The sequence below is a fragment of the Bombina bombina genome, chromosome 7 (assembly GCF_027579735.1).
Source record: "Bombina bombina isolate aBomBom1 chromosome 7, aBomBom1.pri, whole genome shotgun sequence".
Lineage (NCBI taxonomy): Eukaryota > Metazoa > Chordata > Amphibia > Anura > Bombinatoridae > Bombina > Bombina bombina.
The window spans coordinates 618725609-618749410 of NC_069505.1; the positions used below are offsets into that span (position 1 = coordinate 618725609).

Here is a 23802-nt window from a genome sequence, read left to right on the forward strand (position 1 = left end):
TGTATCATGTGACAGCCATCAGCTAATCACAGACTCATATACGTATACACTGATCTCTTGCACATGCTCAGTATTAACTGGTGCCTTATACAGTGTGCATATAACGGTATCATGTGACAGCCATCAGCTGATCACAGACTCATATACGTATACACTGTGATCTCTTGCACATGCTCAGTAGTAATTGGTGCCTCAGTAAGTGTGCGTATAACTGTATCATGTGACAGCCATCAGTTAATTACAGACTCATATACGTATACACTGTGATCTCTTGCACATGCTCAGTAGTAACTGGTGCCTCAGACAGTATGTATATAACTGTATCATGTGACAGCCATCAGCTAATCAAAGACTCATATACATATACACTGTAATCTCTTGCAATTGCTCAGTAGTAACTGGTGCCTCATACAGTGTGCATATAACTGTATCATGTGACAGCCATCAGCCAATCACAGACTCATATACGTATACACTGTGATCTCTTGCACATGCTCAGCAGTAACTGGTGCCTCAGACAGTGTGTATATAACTGTATCATGTAACAGCCATCAGCTAATCACATACTCATATACGTATACACTGTGATCTCTTGCACATGATCAGTATTAGCTGGTGCCTCATAAAGTGTGTGTATAAAATGTCTGTGCATAAGTATATTGATTTTTAAAACTGTGTGCTCCATCTGAATCAAATATGTCCAATATACAGAGTTTCTTAACCTGCTTTAACCCCTCATTGATTCATGCAGATGCCATCACTCCAACAGCGGAAATAACTAGACACATTTATGCTAGAGCTAAGGGGAAATATAAAAAAAAACACCTACAAGTAATTAATGATAAACTTTATTGTAAATAAAGAAGATTGTCAGCTCGGCAAAAGTATGTAAAGATCTGGTTATCATATTTAGTCCAAAACAAACTCATGTGCTCAAATACTTCTTAAAAAACATTAACAATTTATCAATGCATAATTTTATTACACAATAGTAGCTAGATACAGTAATAAAGCAGAGTAAAATAATGTCTAACCTAATAAAAAAATGCATTGTATAAGGCACTTAAAGGGATGTAACCACAGTTTGTTTCATTGTTGTACTTAAAATAAATCATTGTAATTTGAATCATTTTAAAAAGGTCCATTATTTCCTGTCAAAGCCCCACAAGGGGGCTAAGGGTCTCTATAGGAAGGCATGTATAACTTAATGTCATAAATCTTTTAGAGCAACATGAGCTTGCTTATTGTTCAGTGAACGCTAGAGAAACAGGAAGTCAGGTTTTTTGCCCATGCTCAGAACAGACAGAATGCAACTTAATTTCTGAGCATGACTGCTACCTTAAAGGGATATTAAACCTATTTTATTTTTTTTTGTGATTCAGATAGAGTAGACCATGCAACTTTAAGCAACTTTCTCTTGATATCTTTATTTAATAAAAAGATGTAATGTAAGATTAGGAGCCAGTCCATTTTTGGTTCAGCACCTGGGTAGCACTGTTTATTGGTGGCTACATTTAACAACCAATCAGCAAGCGATACCCAGGTGCTGAACAAAAAAATGGGGTGGCTCTTAAGCTTGCATTCCTGCTTTTTCAAATAAAGATAGCAAGAGAACAAAGAAAAATTAATAGAAGTAAATTAGAAAGTTGCTTAAAATTGCATGCTCTATCTGAATAATGAAAGACATTTTTTTGGGTTTAGTATCTCTTTAAGTTACTATAAGCAGTGGTTATACTGAGAATTTGCTCGTTTTGCAAGAAAACAAGTACATTGTTTGCTGTTAACACAATCTGTTTCTATTTATGTTTTCTTTGATTTACTATAAAAAATGTTTTACAGGAGCAGTGTTTCATATCCATTTAAGATGTTTAACAAAAACAAAAAAATTGTACATCAACCACCATCAAATCATGTCATTAGTTTTTATTATTCATGTACTTTTTGATGGCTATAAAGATGCGCACGTCTTCTAAAACGTTTACCGCACTCAAGACATTCAAATCGCTTTTCTTCAGTATGAATTTCCATATGTTTATTAAGATAAGTTTTAGTAGCAAAGCGTTGGTCACATTTAGAGCATTCAAATTGTTTTGTTTCCAGGTGACTTACTTGATGCCGAGCAAGAAGACGCTTACTTGTAAATGCTTTTTCACATATGGTGCATGGGAAAGGTTTGATGCCAGTGTGGTTGCGCTCATGAACAACAAGCTGTGAATTATTAACAAAACCTTTTCCACATTCAGAACATGCAAATGGTTTGTAACCTGTGTGTATTGCTAGATGTGTAGCCAGATAGACTTTCTTGGTAAAACCTTTACCACATTCAGGGCATACAAATGATCTCTCTGCTGTGTGCATTCTCTGATGTTTACCAAGAACAGCGCCACTGGTAAACCGTTTCCCACACACAGTGCACTTAAATGGTCTCTCTCCTGTATGCTTTCTCAGATGCACATTAAGATATGTGCTGTTGGTAAAACATTTGTCACATTCAGGACACGCAAATGGCTTTTCTCCCGTGTGTTGTCGCTGATGTATAACAAGATACGCGTTGCTGCTAAAGCTTTTACCACAATCAGGACATGGTAAGGATTTCTCTCCCTTGTGAATGTTTTGATGTCGCACAAGGTGTCCCTTATTAGAAAAGCATTTTCCACAGTCAGAACATTTGTGTGGTTTTTCTCCAGTATGAGTTCTCTGATGCTGTTGAAGTAGTTGATTAGTTGTAAAACACTTTTCACAATCAGAGCACGAATATATTTTTTCTCCTGTGTGAAGTTTCTGGTGAGAAACTAGACCTGGTTTGCTTGAAAAAGCCTTTTCACACTCTGTACATGAATACGGTTTCTCACCTGTATGTGTTCTCTGGTGATCAACAAGTTTTGAATTCCTGACAAAGGTTTTCCCACATTCAGAACATGCAAATGGCTTATATCCTGTATGACCCATTTCATGTCTTCGCTGATCTGTGATGCTTCTAAAACATCTACTACAATGAGAACACTTATATGGTCTCTCTCCTGTATGAACTTTCTGGTGATTTATCAGAATTGCTTTAGTATGAAAGCATTTCTCACATTCCGTACATTTGTAAGGTTTATCACCAGTATGAATTCTCTGATGTACCCTGAGTTGCGCATTTAATAGAAAACGTTTTCCACAAGAAGAGCATTCAAATGGTTTGATACTTTTATGAGTTCTCTCATGGTTAAGAAGTTGATGGCTTGTGGGAAACTTCTTTTCACACTGAGAACATGCATATGGTTTCTCTCCTGTGTGAATTCTCTTGTGAATAATAAGAGCAGCTTTATGAATGAAACATTTTCCACATTCAGAACATTTAAATTGTTTATGACCTATATGAATTTTTGTGTGTTTTACAAGATTTGAGCGAAAGAAAAAAGACTTCCCACATTCAGGACACAAAAATGCTTTTTCTCCGGAATGGATTTTAATATGTGAGGTAAGTTCTTTCATGGCTATAAATCTTTTCCCACATTCTTTACATTCAAATGGTCTATCACCTGTATGCATTTTCTGATGTCTAATAAGATAGGCTTTTGTAGTAAAAGATTTTTCACAATGTGAGCAACGAAAGGATATTTCTCCTGTGTGCAGTTTTTGATGACTGGCAAGATCTGCACTACTATGAAACTGTTTTTCACATTCAGAACATGAAAATTGTTTCTCTTTTGTGTGTGTTCTTTGGTGATGGACAAGTTCAGCTTTGCTAATAAAACATTTCCCACAGTCAGGACACATAAATGGCTTTTCTCCAGTATGAATTTTTATGTGTTTATTAAGATTTGCTAGCTGGCTAAAACACTTTCCGCATTCAGAACATGAGAACGGTTTTGCGCCTGTGTGCGTTCTCAGGTGTGCAGTAAGATGCGCTTTAGAATTAAATCTTCTATCACATTCCGAACATACAAAACGTTTCTTTGTTTGCAACTTTAGTTTAGGTTTACGCGATGGCAAGGAGCATGCATTTTCACGTTTATTCTCATTAGCTTTTTCTACAACATTGTTACATTTTTGGTCTTTAGACATTTTTATACTAAGATTCTTAATTTCAGAAGCACACTCCTTATGTGTATTATCATTAAGTGTAGCTACGCATGAATTCACAAGTCTTAATTCTTTATACTGGTTTATTTCCTCAGCAGTAATTCTCGCAATTATTATACGTAGAACTTTTCTGGTTTGTTGTATTGATTCTTTGGGAGTTGTGTTTTGTCCAGTCTTCTCCAATCTACGGGAAATATTGTGTTGTCCAGAAACATTTATGATTCTTGACTCATCTATTAAAATAAAATATAAAAATGCATGTTATGTAATTAATGATTAAAAAGACCAGCGGATAAAATAACCAGCATTTTGTATCACTGTATATTGTAATACACATGGTAAACCTGTCTGATATTGAGAACGCAATGCCATGTTAAATTAATATTATTATTCATTAAAGGGACAGTCAAGTACAAAAAAAAATCTCATGATTCAAATAGGGCATGTAATTTTAAACAACTTTTCAATTTACTTTTAACACCAATTTTGCTTTGCTCTCTTGATATTCTTAGTTGAAAGCTAACCGGAGGTTCATATGCTAGTTTCTTAGACCTTGAAGGCCGCCTCTAATCTGAAAGCATTTTGACAGTTTTTCACCACTAAAAGGCATTAGTTCATGTGTTTCACATAGATAATATTGAGCTCACGCACGTGAATTTACCGAGGAGTGAGCACTGATTTGCGAAAATGCAAGTCTGTCAAAAAAACTGAAATAAGGAGGCAGTCTGCAGAGGCTTAGATACAAGGTAATTACAGAGGTAAAATGTGTATTAATATAACGGTGTTGTTTATGCAAAACTGGGGAATGGGTAATAAAAGGTGTTATCTATCTTTTTAATCAACAAAAATTCTGGTGTTGACTGTCCCTTTAAATAATTAAAATGTAAAATAATTTTGCCATTAGACTGCCTTGTTCCATCAATACAATACATTTTGATTATTTTCATAGTTGGCCACAACTCAAAAGAGCCCTCTGGAGAGAACAGCAGAAGCTGCCCTGCAACCTTACCTAAATCTGACCCTGTGCCACTGGACATTGTTTGAGAAATATATTATTATAATATTAGCATGATTAATAGCCACAACATTAAAAGTGTCCCCAAAGATTGTGCAACCCCCCCCCAAGCATTAGAAAGTTGTCCATCACTGAACGAGAGGAAGAAGCGAGAAATGAGGCAATATAGGATCTAGCTGGTTCACTCTGACTATGCTAGTTACTAACCTCAGAATTGACTAAATCTATCTTAAGAACTAGGCACAACTGTCCCCTTCTATTTTACAGTCCTTCCTGCAAGGCGTGGTGTCCCTGCCCACAGACATACATGGCAATCCCTTACCTAATGTAGACCTCCAAAATGTCCGTATTTGCAGAATGTCCCATAGTCCCAGCCAGAAACACCCACTAAATACCCAGACAGACCACCCAGACACACCCTCAATCCCTTCACAGCCAACACAGTTCCACCCACAAAATAAAGACAGGCCCCTATAAACCTACTGTGTCCCTGAAATGTTGGGAGGTATGCTAATGTATTTACTGTATCCCATAGACAGCACTTAAAGGGACAGTCTAGTCAAAACTAAACTTTCATGATTCAGATAGGGCATGCAATTTTAAACAACTTTCCAATTTACTTTTATCATCAAATTTCCTTTGTTCTCTTGGTATTCATTTGTTGAAAGCTAAACCTAGGTATGCTCATATGCTGATGTTAAAGCCCTTGAAGGCCGCCTCTTATCTTATGACATTTTGACAGTTTTTCACAGCTAGATGGCGTTAGTTCATATGTGCCATATATACATGGAGTTACCTAAGAATCAGCACTGATTGGCTAAAATGCAAGTCTGTCAAAAGCACTGAGATAAAGAGCAGTCTGCAGAGGCTTAGATACAAGGTAATCACGGAGGTAAAAAGTATATTAATATAACTGAGATAAGGAGCCGTCTGCAGAGGCTTAGATACAGGGTAATCACAGAGGTAAAAAGTATATTAATATAACTGAGATAAGGAGCAGTCTACAGAGGGTTAGATACAAGGTAATCACAGAGTTAAAAAGTATATTAATATAACTGAGATAAGGAGCAGTCTGCAGAGGGTTAGATACAAGGTAATCACAGAGGTAAAAAGTATATTAATATAACTGAGATAAGGAGCAGTCTGCAGAGGTTTAGATACAGGGTAATCACAGAGGTAAAATGTATATTAATATAACTGAGATAAGGAGCCGTCTGCAGAGGCTAAGATACAAAGTAATCACAGAGGTAAAAAGTATATTAATATAACTGAGATAAGGAGCAGTCTGCAGATGTTTAGATACAGGGTAATCACAGAGGTAAAAAGTGTATTAATATAACTGAGATAAGGGGAAAAAGTATATTAATATAACTGAGATAAGGGGGCAGTCTGCAGAGGGTTAGATACAGGGTAATCACAGAGGTAAAAAGTATATTAATATAACTGAGATAAGGAGCAGTCTGCAGAGGGTTAGATACAAGGTAATCACAGAGGTAAAAAGTATATTAATATAACTGAGATAAGGGGCAGTCTGCAGAGGATTAGATACAAGGTCATCACAGAGGTAAACAGTATATTAATATAACTGGGATAAGGAGCAGTCTGCAGAGGATTAGATACAAGGTAATCACAGAGGTAAAAGGTATATTAATATAACTGAGATAAGGGGCAGTCTGCAGAGGCTTAGATACAAGGTCATCACAGAGGTAAACAGTATATTAATATAACTGGGATAAGGAGCAGTCTGCAGAGGATTAGATACAAGGTAATCACAGAGGTAAAAACTATATTAATATAACTGAGATAAGGGGCAGTCTGCTGAGGCTTAGATACAAGGTAATCACAGAGGTAAAAGGTATATTAATATAACTGAGATAAGGAGCAGTCTACAGAGGGTTAGTACAGGGTAATCACAGAGGTAAAAAGTATATTAATATAACTGAGATAAGGGAGCAGTCTGCAGAGGCTTAGATACGGTAATCACAGAGATAAAAATATATTAATATAACTGAGATAAGGAGCAGTCTGCAGAGGCTAAGATACAAGGTCATCACAGAGGTAAACAGTATATTAATATAACTGGGATAAGGAGCAGTCTGCAGAGGATTAGATACAAGGTAATCACAGAGGTAAAAAGTATATTAATATAACTGAGATAAGGGGCAGTCTGCAGAGGCTTAGATACAAGGTAATCACATAGGTAAAAAGTATATTAATATAACTGAGATAAGGAGCAGTCTGCAGAGGGTTAGATACAGGGTAATCACAGAGGTAAAAAGTATATTAATATAACTGAGATAAGGGAGCAGTCTGCAGAGGCTTAGATACGGTAATCACAGAGATAAAAATATATTAATATAACTGAGATAAGGAGCAGTCTGCAGAGGCTTTAATTACAAGGTAATCACAGAGGTAAAAAGTATATTAATATAACTGAGATAAGGAGCAGTCTGCAGAGGCTTATATACAAGGTAATCACAGAGGTAAAATGTATATTAATATAACTGAGATAAGGGGCAGTCTGCAGAGGGTTAGATACAAGGTAATCACAGAGGTAAAAAGTATATTAATATAACTGAGATAAGGAGCCGTCTGCAGATGCTTAGATACAAGGTAATCGCAGGGGTAAAAAGTATATTAATATAACTGAGATAAGGAGCAGTCTGCAGAGGCTTAGATACAAGGTAATCACAGAGGTAAAAAGTATATTAATATAACTGAGATAAGGAGCAGTCTGCAGAGGCTTAGATACAAGGTAATTACAGAGGTAAAAAATATATTAATATAACTGAGATAAGGAGCAGTCTGCAGAGGCTTAGATACAAGGTAATCACAGAGGTAAAAAGTATATTAATATAACTGAGATAAGGGGCAGTCTGCAGATGGTTAGATACAAGGTAATCACAGAGGTAAAAAGTATATTAATATAACTGAGATAAGGAGCCGTCTGCAGATGCTTAGATACAAGGTAATCGCAGGGGTAAAAAGTATATTAATATAACTGAGATAAGGAGCAGTCTGCAGAGGCTTAGATACAAGGTAATTACAGAGGTAAAAAATATATTAATATAACTGAGATAAGGAGCAGTCTGCAGAGGCTTAGATACAAGGTAATCACAGAGATAAAAAGTATATTAATATAACTGAGATAAGGAGCAGTCTGCAGAGGCTTAGATACGGTAATCACAGAGATAAAAATATATTAATATAACTGAGATAAGGAGCAGTCTGCAGAGGCTTTAATTACAAGGTAATCACAGAGGTAAAAAGTATATTAATATAACTGAGATAAGGAGCAGTCTGCAGAGGCTTATATACAAGGTAATCACAGAGGTAAAAAGTATATTAATATAACGGAGATAAGGAGCAGTCTGCAGAGGGTTAGATACAGGGTAATCACAGAGGTAAAAAGTATATTAATATAACTGAGATAAGGGACAGTCTGCAGAGGCTTAGATACAGGGTAATCACAGAGGTAAAAGGTATATTAATATAACTGAGATAAGGAGCAGTCTGCAGAGGCTTAGATACAAGGTAATCACAGAGATAAAAAAGTATATTAATATAACTGAGATAAGGAGCAGTCTGCAGAGGCTTAGATACAAGGTAATCACAGAGGTAAAATGTATATTAATATAACTGAGATAAGGGACAGTCTGCAGAGGCTTAGATACAAGGTAATCACAGAGGTAAAAAGTATATTAATATAACTGAGATAAGGAGCAGTCTGCAGAGGCTTAGATACAAGGTAATCACAGAGATAAAAAGTATATTAATATAACTGAGATAAGGAGCAGTCTGCAGAGGCTTAGATACAAGGTAATCACAGAGATAAAAAGTATATTAATATAACTGAGATAAGGAGCAGTCTGCAGAGGGTTAGATACAAGGTAATCACAGAAATAAAAAGTATATTAATATAACTGAGATAAGGAGCAGTCTGCAGAGGTTTAGATACAAGGTAATCACAGAGGTAAAAAGTATATTAATATAACTGAGATAAGGAGCAGTCTGCAGAGGCTTAGATACAAGGTAATCAGAGGTAAAATGTATATTAATATAACTGAGATAAGGAGCAGTCTGCAGAGGTTTAGATACAGGGTAAGCAGAGAGGTAAAAAGTATATTAATATAACTGAGATAAGGAGCAGTCTGCAGATGCTTAGATACAAGGTAATCGCAGGGGTAAAAAGTATATTAATATAACTGAGATAAGGAGCAGTCTGCAGAGGCTTAGATACAAGGTAATCACAGAGGTAAAAAGTATATTAATATAACTGAGATAAGGAGCAGTCTGCAGAGGCTTAGATACAAGGTAATTACAGAGGTAAAAAATATATTAATATAACTGAGATAAGGAGCAGTCTGCAGAGGCTTAGATACAAGGTAATCACAGAGGTAAAAAGTATATTAATATAACTGAGATAAGGAGCAGTCTGCAGAGGGTTAGATACAAGGTAATCACAGAGGTAAAAAGTATATTAATATAACTGAGATAAGGAGCAGTCTGCAGAGGGTTAGATACAAGGTAATCACAGAGGTAAAAAGTATATTAATATAACTGAGATAAGGGACAGTCTGCAGAGGCTTAGATACAGGGTAATAACAGAAGTAAAAGGTATATTAATATAACTGAGATAAGGAGCAGTCTGCAGAGGCTTAGATACAAGGTAATCACAGAGATAAAAAGTATATTAATATAACTGAGATAAGGAGCAGTCTGCAGAGGCTTAGATACAAGGTAATCACAGAGGTAAAAATGTATAATAATATAACTGAGATAAGGGACAGTCTGCAGAGGATTAGATACAGGGTAATCACAGAGGTAAAAAGTATATTAATATAACTGATTTAAGGAGCAGTCTGCAGAGGCTTAGATACAAGGTAATCAGAGGTAAAATGTATATTAATATAACTGAGATAAGGAGCAGTCTGTAGAGGTTTAGATACAGGGTAAGCACAGAGGTAAAAAGTATATTAATATAACTGAGATAAGGAGCAGTCTGCAGAGGCTTATATACAAGGTAATCACAGAGGTAAAAAGTATATTAATATAACTGAGATAAGGAGCAGTCTGCAGAGGCTTAGATACAAGGTAATCACAGAGGTAAAAGGTATATTAATATAACTGAGATAAGGGGCAGTCTGCAGAGGGTTAGATACAGGGTAATCACAGAGGTAAAATGTATATTAATATAACTGAGATAAGGAGCAGTCTGCAGAGGGTTAGATACAGGGTAATCACAGAGGTAAAAAGTGTATTAATATAACTGAGATAAGGGGCAGTCTGCAGAGGGTTAGATACAGGGTAATCACAGAGGTAAAAAGTATATTAATATAACTGAGATAAAGAGCAGTCTGCAGAGGCTTAGATACAAGGTAATCACAGAGATATAAAGTATATTAATATAACTGAGATAAGGAGCAGTCTGCAGAGGTTTAGATACAAGGTAATCACAGAGGTAAAAAGTATATTAATATAACTGAGATAAGGAGCAGTCTGCAGAGGGTTAGATACAGGGTAATCACAGAGGTAAAAAATATATTAATATAACTGAGATAAGGAGCCGTCTGCAGAGGTTTAGATACAAGGTAATCACAGAGGTAAAAAGTATATTAATATAACTGAGATAAGGAGCAGTCTGCAGAGGGTTAGACACAGGGTAATCACAGAGGTAAAAAGTATATTAATATAACTGAGATAAGGAGCAGTCTGCAGAGGCTTAGATACAAGGTAATCACAGAGGTAAAAAGTATATTAATATAACTGAGATAAGGGACTGTCTGCAGAGGCTTAGATACAGGGTAATCACAGAGGTAAAAGGTATATTAATATAACTGAGATAAGGGGCAGTCTGCAGAGGATTAGATACAAGGTAATCACAGAGGTAAAAATTATATTAATATAACAGCGTTGGTTATGCAAAATATGTGAATGGGTAATAAAAGGATTATCTATCTTTTTAAACAACAATTCTGCAATAGACTGTCCCTTTAAATGTAATATTTATATCAGTGTTCTCCCCAGTGTCTCTTTAGCGGGCGCAACACCCGGCTGATTTTACTGACCACGAGACTGTAAGCCAATATTAGTTAATATTAAATGGTTTCAATGTTTTGCACAAATGATCATTAAATCAATTTATGTTAAATGATGCAATTTATATTTGTGCTTTGGACAGCTTAAGTAACATAATTGGCAGTAAATGTTATAATTTTGCAAAGTATTACACAGTTCCCACCCGGCTATTTTATAATGCCACCCGCCTGGAGAACACTGGATATTATGTTAAAATATGTAAAGACAATAATAATACCAAATAACACTTCTTGCAGGTACTTCGGAGAGGTCTAAGGTTCTATTACATATTAAACCTATTGATTTTTTTGGTGTTGAAATAATTAGCATCTATCAGAGGTGTAAATTCTACAGTATTTCTTTATTAAAGGGGCATTGTACACTAGCTATTTCTTTGCATAAATGTTTTGTAGATGATCCATTTATACAGCCTTAACAGTTTTTTTTTTCTTTTTTTAAGTATAGTTTTGCTTATTTTTTAAATAACACTGCACTGATTTTCAGACTCCTAAACAAGTATTAGCTGTATACTGATGTCTATCTACAAGCTTGCTCCTGTTCGTGTAAAGAGTCTTTTTATATGCAGAGGAAGGGGGAGGGGGGGTTCTGCTTTTTTTGCTATAGAACCACTTTCCCTGCGTGTTCCTGCTAACCTAATCAACACAGCTAAACTGGAAGCTAAGTTTTTAAACGGTTTTATACTGGATTTTTAGATCTTTGCACATTATTCTTTATAGTAGTGTCTATTACATGCAGTTAAATGACAATTGGTGTATACTGTCCCTTTAAATAAAACTAGTTTCTCCTTTAAAGGGACAGTATACACCAATTTTAATATAACTTCATGCAATAGACACTACTATAAAGAAAAATCCAGTATAAAACCGTTTAACAACTTACTTAGAAGATCCCAATTTAGCTCGGTTAAAGAGATTAGTCTGGAACACCCACTGAAAGGGGCTGAGAGCAGACCCTCCCCCTCCCTTGAATATGAATAGACGCATTATACAAACAGAAGCAATGTGAAGTATGTATACATCAGTATACATGTAAAACATGGGGTCTTGGTTAGGAGTTTGAAAATTAGCACAATGTAGTTTAAAAATAAGCAAAACTATACATTGTTACAATTACACTACCAGATGGGCTATATAAATGGATCATCTATAAAACATTTATGCAAAGAAAAATCTAGTGTATAATGTCCCTTTAAAGAACCAGTCAATACAGTAGATTTGCACTATCAATAAATGCAAGATAAGACAATTTATTGGCACTTAGGCCTAGATTTGGAGTTTGGCGGTAAAAGGGCTGTTAACGCTCCGCGGGTTTTTTTCTGGCCGCACCATAAAATTAACTCTGGTATCGAGAGTTCAAAAAAATGCTGCGTTAGGCTCCAAAAAAGGAGCGTAGAGCATTTTTACCGCAAAAGCAACTCTCGATACCAGAGTTGCTTACGGACGCGGCCAGCCTCAAAAACGTGCTCGTGCACGATTCTCCCATAGGAAACAATGGGGCTGTTTGAGCTGAAAAAAAACCTAACACCTGCAAAAAAGCCGCGTTCAGCTCCTAACGCAGCCCCATTGTTTCCTATGGGGAAACACTTCCTACGTCTGCACCTAACACTCTAACATGTACCCCGAGTCTAAACACCCCTAACCTTACACTTATTAACCCCTAATCTGCCGCCCCCGCTATCGCTGACCCCTGCATTACACTTTTAACCCCTAATCTGCCGCTCCGTAAAACGCCGCCACCTACGTTATCCCTATGTACCCCTAATCTGCTGCCCTAACATCGCCGACCCCTATGTTATATTTATTAACCCCTAATCTGCCCCCCACAACGTCGCCGACACCTACCTACACTTATTAACCCCTAATCTGCCGAGCGGACCTGAGCGCTACTATAATAAAGTTATTAACCCCTAATCCGCCTCACTAACCCTATCATAAATAGTATTAACCCCTAATCTGCCCTCCCTAACATCGCCGACACCTACCTTCAATTATTAACCCCTAATCTGCCGACCGGAGCTCACCGCTATTCTAATAAATGTATTAACCCCTAAAGCTAAGTCTAACCCTAACACTAACACCCCCCTAACTTAAATATAATTTTTATCTAACGAAATAAATTAACTCTTATTAAATAACTTATTCCTATTTAAAGCTAAATACTTACCTGTAAAATAAACCCTAATATAGCTACAATATAAATTATAATTACATTGTAGCTATTTTAGGATTAATATTTATTTTACAGGCAACTTGGTATTTATTTTAACTAGGTACAATAGCTATTAAATAGTTAAGAACTATTTAATAGCTACCTAGTTAAAATAATAACAAAATTACCTGTAAAATAAATCCTAACCTAAGATATAATTAAACCTAACACTACCCTATCAATAAAATAATTAAATAAACTACCTACAATTACCTACAATTAACCTAACACTACACTATCAATAAATTAAATAAACACAATTGCTACAAATAAATACAATTAAATAAACTAGCTAAAGTACAAAAAATAAAAAAGAACTAAGTTACAGAAAATAAAAAAATATTTACAAACATAAGAAAAATATTACAACAATTTTAAACTAATTACACCTACTCTAAGCCCCCTAATAAAATAACAAAGCCCCCCAAAATAAAAAATTCCCTACCCTATTCTAAATTAAAAAAGTTACAAGCTCTTTTACCTTACCAGCCCTGAACAGGGCCCTTTGCGGGGCATGCCCCAAGAAGTTCAGCTCTTTTGCCTGTAAAAAAAAACATACAATACCCCCCCCCCCAACATTACAACCCACCACCCACATACCCCTAATCTAACCCAAACCCCCCTTAAATAAACCTAACACTAATCCCCTGAAGATCTTCCTACCTTGTCTTCACCATCCAGGTATCACCGATCGGTCCTGGCTCCGATATCTTCATCCAACCCAAGCGGGGGCTAGACATCCACTGAAGAAGTCCAGAAGAGGGTCCAAAGTCTTCCTCCTATCCGGCAAGAAGAGGACATCCGGACCGGCAAACATCTTCTCCAAGCGGCATCTTCTATCTTCTTCCATCCGGAGCGAAGCGGCAGGATCCTGAAGACCTCCAGCGCGGAACATCCATCCGGCCCGACGACTGATCGACGAATGACTGTTCCTTTAAGGGACGTCATCCAAGATGGCGTCCCTCGAATTCCGATTGGCTGATAGGATTCTATCAGCCAATCGGAATTAAGGTATGAATTTTCTGATTGGCTGATGGAATCAGCCAATCAGAATCTAGTTCAATCCGATTGGCTGATCCAATCAGCCAATCAGATTGAGCTCGCATTCTATTGGCTGATCGGAACAGCCAATAGAATGCGAGCTCAATCTGATTGGCTGATTGGATCAGCCAATCGGATTGAACTTGATTCTGATTGGCTGATTCCATCAGCCAATCAGAAAATTCATACCTTAATTCCGATTGGCTGATAGAATCCTATCAGCCAATCGGAATTCGAGGGACGCCATCTTGGATGACGTCCCTTAAAGGAACAGTCATTCGTCGATCAGTCGTCGGGCCGGATGGATGTTCCGCGCTGGAGGTCTTCAGGATCCTGCCGCTTCGCTCCGGATGGAAGAAGATAGAAGATGCCGCTTGGAGAAGATGTTTGCCGGTCCGGATGTCCTCTTCTTGCCGGATAGGAGGAAGACTTTGGACCCTCTTCTGGACTTCTTCAGTGGATGTCTAGCCCCCGCTTGGGTTGGATGAAGATATCGGAGCCAGGACCGATCGGTGATACCTGGATGGTGAAGACAAGGTAGGAAGATCTTCAGGGGCTTAGTGTTAGGTTTATTTAAGGGGGGTTTGGGTTAGATTAGGGGTATGTGGGTGGTGGGTTGTAATGTTGGGGGGGGGGTATTGTATGTTTTTTTTTACAGGCAAAAGAGCTGAACTTCTTGGGGCATGCCCCGCAAAGGGCCCTGTTCAGGGCTGGTAAGGTAAAAGAGCTTGTAACTTTTTTAATTTAGAATAGGGTAGGGAATTTTTTATTTTGGGGGGCTTTGTTATTTTATTAGGGGGCTTAGAGTAGGTGTAATTAGTTTAAAATTGTTGTAATATTTTTCTTATGTTTGTAAATATTTTTTTATTTTCTGTAACTTAGTTCTTTTTTATTTTTTGTACTTTAGCTAGTTTATTTAATTGTATTTATTTGTAGCAATTGTGTTTATTTAATTTATTGATAGTGTAGTGTTAGGTTAATTGTAGGTAATTGTAGGTAGTTTATTTAATTATTTTATTGATAGGGTAGTGTTAGGTTTAATTATATCTTAGGTTAGGATTTATTTTACAGGTAATTTTGTAAATATTTTAACTAGGTAACTATTAAATAGTTCTTAACTATTTAATAGCTATTGTACCTAGTTAAAATAAATACCAAGTTGCCTGTAAAATAAATATTAATCCTAAAATAGCTATAATATAATTATAATTTATATTGTAGCTATATTAGGGTTTATTTTACAGGTAAGTATTTAGCTTTAAATAGGAATAATTTATTTAATAAGAGTTAATTTATTTCGTTAGATTAAAATTATATTTAAGTTAGGGGGGTGTTAGTGTTAGGGTTAGACTTAGCTTTAGGGGTTAATACATTTATTAGAATAGCGGTGAGCTCCGATCGGAAGATTAGGGGTTAATAATTGAAGTTAAGTGTCGGCGATGTTAGGGAGGGCAGATTAGGGGTTAATACTATTTATTATAGGGTTAGTGAGGCGGATTAGGGCTTAATAACTTTATTATAGTAGCGCTCAGGTCCGCTCGGCAGATTAGGGGTTAATAAGTGTAGGCAGGTGTCGGCGACGTTGAGGGGGGCAGATTAGGGGTTAATAAATATAATACAGGGGTCGGCGGTGTTAGGGGCAGCAGATTAGGGGTACATAGGGATAACGTAGGTGGCGGCGATTTGCGGTCGGAAGATTAGGGGTTAATTATTTTAAGTAGCTTGCGGCGACGTTGTGGGGGGCAAGTTAGGGGTTAAGAAATATAATATAGGGGTCGGCGGTGTTAGGGGCAGCAGATTAGGGGTACATAAGTATAACGTAGGTGGCGGTCGGCAGATTAGGGGTTAAAAATTTTAATCGAGTGGCGGCGATGTGGGGGGAGCTCGGTTTAGGGGTACATAGGTAGTTTATGGGTGTTAGTGTACTTTAGGGTACAGTAGTTAAGAGCTTTATAAACCGGCGTTAGCCAGAAAGCTCTTAACTACTGCTTTTTTTCTGCGGCTGGAATCTTGTCGTTAGAGCTCTAACGCTCACTGCAGAAACGACTCTAAATACCGGAGTTAGGAAGATCCCATTGAAAAGATAGGATACGCAAATGGCGTAGGGGGATCTGCGGTATGGAAAAGTCGCGGCTGAAAAGTGAGCGTTAGACCCTATTTTCAGTGACTCCAAATACCGGCGGTAGCCTAAAACCAGCGTTAGGAGCCTCTAACGCTGGTTTTCACGGCTACCGCCAAACTCCAAATCTAGGCCTTAGTCTGAACTTAAAGTGAGTAGTAGATTATTTTTCAGACATATTTCAAAGTTATGTCTATTGCCACTCCCCCTGCAATATGTGACAGCCATCAGCCAATCACAAATACATATACGTACCATGTGACAGCCATCAGCCAATCACAAATACATATACGTACCATGTGACAGCCATTAGCCAATCACAAATGCGTATACATATATTCTGTGAATTCTTGCACATGCTCAGTAGAAACTGGTGACTCAAAAAGTGTAAATATAAAAGACTGTGCACATTTTGTTAATAGAAGTAAATTAGAAAGTTGTTTAAAATTGCTGCTCTATCTGAATCATGAGAGTTTAATTTTGAGTTGTGAGTCCCTTTAAGTAAAAAAAAAACTTGAAGCTTGATTTACTATCCTTAAAAAGAGAGATAACAGTGAATGGTTTTCTTTTATTAAAAAAACATCCTCGCTTTTATTTACCATGGTCCCAGAGAGAAAGATTTGTACTTTGTGTTTAAAACAGTGGTACATAAGTGGGGTCTGGTTATTATGCTTAGAATGGCAACATTATTGTTTATTTAATATTGGGCTCGATTATGAGAGGAACGCAAATTAATGCTCCCGCTTGAACGTTAAAGGGATACTAACCCCAAATTTTTTCTTTCATGATTCCGATAGCGCACCAATTTTAAGCAACTTTCTAATTTACTCGTATTATCAATTTATCTTAGTTCTCTTGCTATCTTTATTTGAAAAACAAGAATGAAAGCTTAGGAGTCTGCCCATTTTTGGTTCAGCACCTGGGAAGCTCTTGCTGATTGGTGGCTAAATGTAGCCACCATTCAGCAAGCATTACCCAGGGTGCTAAGCTTACATTCCTGCTTTTTCAAATAAAAATACCAAAAGAACAAAGAAAAATTGATAATAGGAGTAAATTAGAAAGTTGCTTAAAAATTGTATGCTGTATCCGAATCATGAAAGAAAATATTGGGGTCTAGTATCCCTTTAATTGTGCTAGAAGTAAGATTGTTGCTCATCGGGTTGTGCTCATATTATGAGTCAAAAGTAAACTATTTTCGCTCTCGCAGTAACCCAACTAACGCCAAAATCCGAACTTACGCCTAGATTTAGAGTTTTGCGGCCAAAGGGGTGCGTTAGCTACGCGTGCTTTTTTCTGGCCGTACCTTTTAAATACCGCTGGTATTTAGAGTTCACAGAAGGGCTGCGTTAGGCTCCAAAAAAGGAGCGTAGAGCATATTTACCGCAACTGCAACTCTCGATACCAGCGGTGCTTACGGACGCGGCCAGCTTCAAAAACGTGCTCGTGCACGATTCCCCCATAGGAAACAATGGGACAGTTTGAGCTGAAAAATAACCTAACACCTGCAAAAAAGCAGCGTTCAGCTCCTAACGCAGCCCCATTGTTTCCTATGGGGAAACACTTCCTATGTCTGCACCTAACACTCTAACATGTACCCCGAGTCTAAACACCCCTAACCTTACACTTATTAACCCCTAATCTGCCGCCCCCGCTATCGCTGACCCCTGCATTTTATTATTAACCCCTAATCTGCCGCTCCGTACACCGCCGCCACCTACGTTATACTTATGTACCCCTAATCTGCTGCCCCTAACACCGCCGACCCCTATATTATATTTATTAACCCCTAATCTGCCCCCCACAACGTCGCCGCCAGCTACCTACAATAATTAACCCCTAATCTGCCGACCGCATCTCACCGCTACTATAATAAAGTTATTAACCCCTAATCCGCCTCACTCCCGCCTCAATAACCCTATAAGAAATAGTATTAACCCCTAATCTGCCCTCCCTAACATCGCCGACACCTAACTTAAATTATTAACCCCTAATCTGCCGACCGGAGCTCACCGCTACTCTAATAAATTTTTTAACCCCTAAAGCTAATTCTAACCCTAACACCCCCCTAAGTTAAATATAATTTTATTCTAACGAAATAAATTAACTCTTATTAAATAAATTAATCCTATTTAAATCTAAATACTTACCTGTAAAATAAACCCTAATATAGCTACAATATAAATTATAATTATATTGTAGCTATTTTAGGATTAATATTTATTTTACAGGCAACTTTGTATTTATTTTAACCAGGTACAATAGCTATTAAATAGTTAAGAACTATTAAATAGTTACCTAGTTAAAATAATTACAAATTACCTGTAAAATAAATCCTAACCTAAGTTACAATTAAACCTAACACTACACTATCAATAAATTACTTAAATAAAATACCTACAATTATCTACAATTAAACCTAACACTACACTATCAATAAATTAATTAAATACAATACCTACAAATAACTACAATTAAATAAACTAACTAAAGTACAAAAAATAAAAAAGAACTAAGTTACAAAAAATAAAAAAATATTTACAAACATTAGAAAAATATTACAACAATTTTAAACTAATTACACCTACTCTAAGCCCCCTAATAAAATAACAAAGCCCCCCAAAATAAAAAAATGCCCTACCCTATTCTAAATTAAAAAAGTTCAAAGCTCTTTTACCTTACCAGCCCTTAAAAGGGCCCTTTGTGGGGCATGCCCCAAAGAATTCAGCTCTTTTGCCTGTAAAAGAAAAATACAACCCCCCCCCCAACATTAAAACCCACCACCCACCACCCACATACCCCTAATCTAACCCAAACCCCCCTTAAATAAAGCTAACACTAAGCCCCTGAAGATCTTCCTACCTTGTCTTCACCACACCGGGTATCACACCGATCCGTCCTGGCTCCGAAGTGTTGATCCAAGCCCAAGCGGGGGCTGAAGAGTGACGTCCATCCTCCGGCTGAAGTCTTGATCCAAGCGGGCAGAAGAGGACATCCGGACCGGTAAACATCTTCATCCAAGCCGCATCTTCTATGTTCTTCAATCCGATGACGACCGGCTGATCTTCAAGACCCCCAGCGCGGATCCATCCATCTTCACCGACAACTTCCCGACGAATGACGATTCCTTTAAGGGACGTCATCCAAGATGGCGTCCCTCGAATTCCGATTGGCTGATAGGATTCTATCAGCCAATCGGAATTAAGGTAGGAAAATTCTGATTGGCTGATGGAATCAGCCAATCAGATTCAAGTTCAATCCGATTGGCTGATCCAATCAGCCAATCAGATTGAGATTGCATTCTATTGGCTGTTCCGATCAGCAGATTAGGGGTTAATACTTGAAGTTAGGTGTCGGCGATGTTAGGGAGGACAGATTAGGGGTTAATACTATTTCTTATAGGGTTATTGAGGCGGGAGTGAGGCGGATTAGGGGTTAATAACTTTATTATAATAGCGGCGCGGTCCGGTCGGCAGATTAGGGGTTAATAATTGTAGGTAGGTGGAGGCGACGTTGAGGGGGCAGATTAGGGGTTAATAAATATAATATAGGGGTCGGCGGTGTTAGGGGCAGCAGATTAGGGGTACATAAGTATAACGTATCTTGCGGCGGCGTGCGGACGGCAGATTAGGGGTTAAAAATTTTAATTAGAGTGGCGGCGATGTGGGGGGACCTCGGTTTAGGGGTACATAGGTAGTTTATGGGTGTTAGTGTACTTTAGAGCACAGTAGTTAAGAGCTTTATAAACCGGCGTTAGCCCAGAAAGCTCTTAACTACTGACTTTTTTTTGCGGCTGGAGTTTTGTCGTTAGATTTCTAACGCTCACTTCAGCCAAGACTCTAAATACCAGCGTTAGAAAGATCCCATTGAAAAGATAGGATACGCAAATGGCGTAGGGGGATCTGCGGTATGGAAAAGTCGCGGCTGCAAAGTGAGCGTTAGACCCTTTCCTGACTGACTCCAAATACCAGCGGGCGGTAAAAACCAGCGTTAGGAGCCTCTAACGCTGGTTTTGACGGCTACCGCCCAACTCTAAATCTAGGCCTTAGAATATTGCGTGTGCGTTCATGTATTCCCCCTATAGAAGTCAGTGGAGACAAAAAAATAAATAGGCCCCTCTCTTTACCCTCTCCCGTCTCTCTCAGGCCATATCTTCTCTTTACAATATTTATTTTCCCTCTCTCATATCTCTTCACACATGTTTCTCCATTGTCTCTTAAAAAGGATACTTAGGGCTAGATTTATCAAGCCCCTACGGCAGCAAGTTCTCACAAGAACTTGCTGGCCGTGATTTATCAAGCAGCTTCCCTAAACTCTTCGCCACCTCTAAACTGGCGAAATTCAATCTCCTCGGTCGAGTCCGACCGAGGAGATTGACAGCTCCTGACCGCGCGTGATTGGCTGTGCGCGGGCAGGGGGCGGGATTGCACGCAAGCGCAAAATTGCGCTTGTGTGTAATGCCAAATACCTGCGGGTAATTTCGCCCCGCCACAGGCGAGCTGAGGCGTACAGGGGCGCGTATACGCGCCCCTGTACGCCTCATCTTTAATAAATCTAGCCCTAAACCTAATTTGTTTTCTTTTATGATTCAGATAGAAAGTTGCTTAAAATTACATGCTCTAATTTACTCCTAATATCAAATTTTCCTCATTCTCTTGCTATCTTTATTGGAAAAAGCAGAACTCTAAGCTAAGGAGCCAGCCCATTTTTGGTTCAGAACCCTGGATAGCGCTTGCTTATTGGTGGCTACATTTACCACATACTTTTCCGACTTTTGGCCACTTCTTTCAAAGTCCCTACCTCCAGGACTGTATTTACTTTGGGTCTTCATGGACTTTTTGTATTTTCCTTTTGTCCGCTGTTTATATTTGCCAGATTGAATTGTGTTTGCTGTTACTATTAGCACATTTATTTATTTTTACATCTATAGCCATATTCATCATTCTGTATTAGAGGGCTGTAGTGTTCCTTGTGCATCATTCTTTTTGTGATTTATCTACGGAGTCATATATATATATATATATATATATATATATATATATATATATATATATACGTATATATATATATATATATATTTATTTATTAATCCCGCATCCCCCCCATTTTCAGGCAATCAAATACAAAATTCTGACACCTCTCTTTCTAGGACAAACCAGTGTATACATCACACTCCAATTAAGATAAATCAAAATAATATTTATTAGGGCAATAAAAACAAAACAATTCAACTGAGCCTACATCAGGTATCCCTGTTTTAATGTTACCGGTAAGAATATTGCAGTTTGATATATATATATACTAGCCATGTGATGCAGCACACATAGCCGGCGAAATTGTTAAAGTTTCATTTGGGATGGTGTACATTGTATCCACAACATATTGCAAACGGTAACAGTACAGGGTTTAATAAGTCTCTCTTCACCGGTCTTGGGAATAAGCAGCAGGAATACCCTGGGGGTAAGGAAATCTGAACACCTACTGTAACAACCAAGTCAGAGCTGGTGAGTCCCTGTGGGAGATCTTGTGGTCCGGTGATCTCGGTCTCTGGGAGGACCCCATATCTGTTTACATGCTCTGGTGATTGTTATGGTCAAACCCCTGTTACTATGAAGGGAGACTTATTCAACCCTGTACTGTTACAGTTTGCAATATGTTGTGGATAAAATGTAAACCATCTCAAATAAAACTTTAACAATTTCGCCGGCTATGTGTGCTGCATCACATGGCTAGTATATATATATATCAAACTGCAATATTCTTACCGGTAACATTTATACAGGGATACCTGATGTAGGCTCAGTTGAATTGTTTTGTTTTTATTGCCCTAATAAATATTATTTTGATTTATCTTAATTGGAGTGTGATGTATACACTGGTTTGTCCTAGAAAGAGAGGTGTCAGAATTTTGTATTTGATTGGCTGAAAATGGGGGGGATGCGGGATTAGGTTTACTTATAGTTTTCTCTTAGATTAATGTAATTAATTAAACTTCCTGCACCAGGACCACCACAATTAACTATATAGTGGTGCCCTGTCCCTAGCCACTACAATCCTTACTAGCTAGTATATATATATATATATATATATATATATATGTATGTATGTAAATACATATGTACACATATGTGTTTTAAAAAAAAAAACGGACATAGCCTTAGTTTGCTTTTGAATTTGTTTTTACTATGTCCGTGGCCGGAGTCCAAACTGCATCTGGGCCAACCTACCTACCCAGCAGTAACAGTTATTAACCCATTAGCCCAGCCCTGGCAGCCCGTGTCCACTGGCACTCCTAGCACTACGCTACAGATGATCCTGATGTTTGTGTGGTGCCCCTCTTCCTGCGCCGTGCATGCTGCCTGTGAAACTGTCGGACGTCACGTGATCACGCGTGTTTTGTCACGATAGCAAGAAGACCAGCGGGCTGCCCTGTCTACAGTGTCTATGATGCTGAGCCTGTGTGATTGAGTGTGAATTCACTCAGTCAGAGCCGGTGTTCAACGTAAAAAGGAACGAAAATATTTACAGAACACCAGCAGCAAGATAGGACCTACTGTCTGGGGATCTTTAACCCCTTAAGGACAAGGCCATTTTTCAATTTCTTTCTCTTAAGGACCAGGGCTATTTTTACATTTCTGCGGTGTTTGTGTTTAGCTGTAATTTTCCTCTTACTCATTTACTGTACCCACACATATTATATACCGTTGTTCTCGCCACTAAATGGACTTTCTAAAGATACCATTATTTTCATCATATCTTATAATTTACTATTAAAAATATTATAAAATATGAGGAAAAAATGGAAAAAAACACACTTTTTCTAACTTTGACCCACAAAATCTGTTACACATTTACAACCACCAAAAAACAACCATGCTAAATAGTTTCTAAAATTTGTCCTGAGTTTAGAAATACCCAATGTTAACATGTTCTTTGCTTTATTTGCAAGTTATAGGGCAATAAATACAAGTAGCACTTTGCTATTTCAAAACCACTTTTTTTCAAAATGAGCACTAGTTACATTGGAACCCTGATATCTGTCAGGAATACCTGAATATCCCTTGACATGTATATATTTTTTTTTAGAAGACATCCCAAAGTATTGATCTAGGCCCATTTTGGTATATTTCATGCCACCATTTCACCGCCAAATGCGATCAAATAAAAAAAATGTTCACTTTTTCACAAATTTTTTCACAAACTTTAGGTTTCTCACAGAAATTATTTACAAACAACTTGTGCAATTATGGCATAA

The 23802-nt window shown here is 37.6% G+C and overlaps 1 protein-coding gene across 1 annotated transcript in view; it reads right to left on the minus strand.

Moving 5' to 3' along the window:
* Positions 1-832: 832 nt before the first annotated feature.
* Positions 833-23802, minus strand: part of LOC128636150 (zinc finger protein 420-like) — a 66748-nt gene continuing 43778 nt past the window's right edge. Inside the window, exon 4 of the mRNA XM_053689199.1 lies at positions 833-4301. Coding sequence (XP_053545174.1) covers positions 1927-4301 — 2375 coding nt within the window. The 3' untranslated portion in view covers positions 833-1926. The remainder of the gene's footprint in view (positions 4302-23802) is intronic.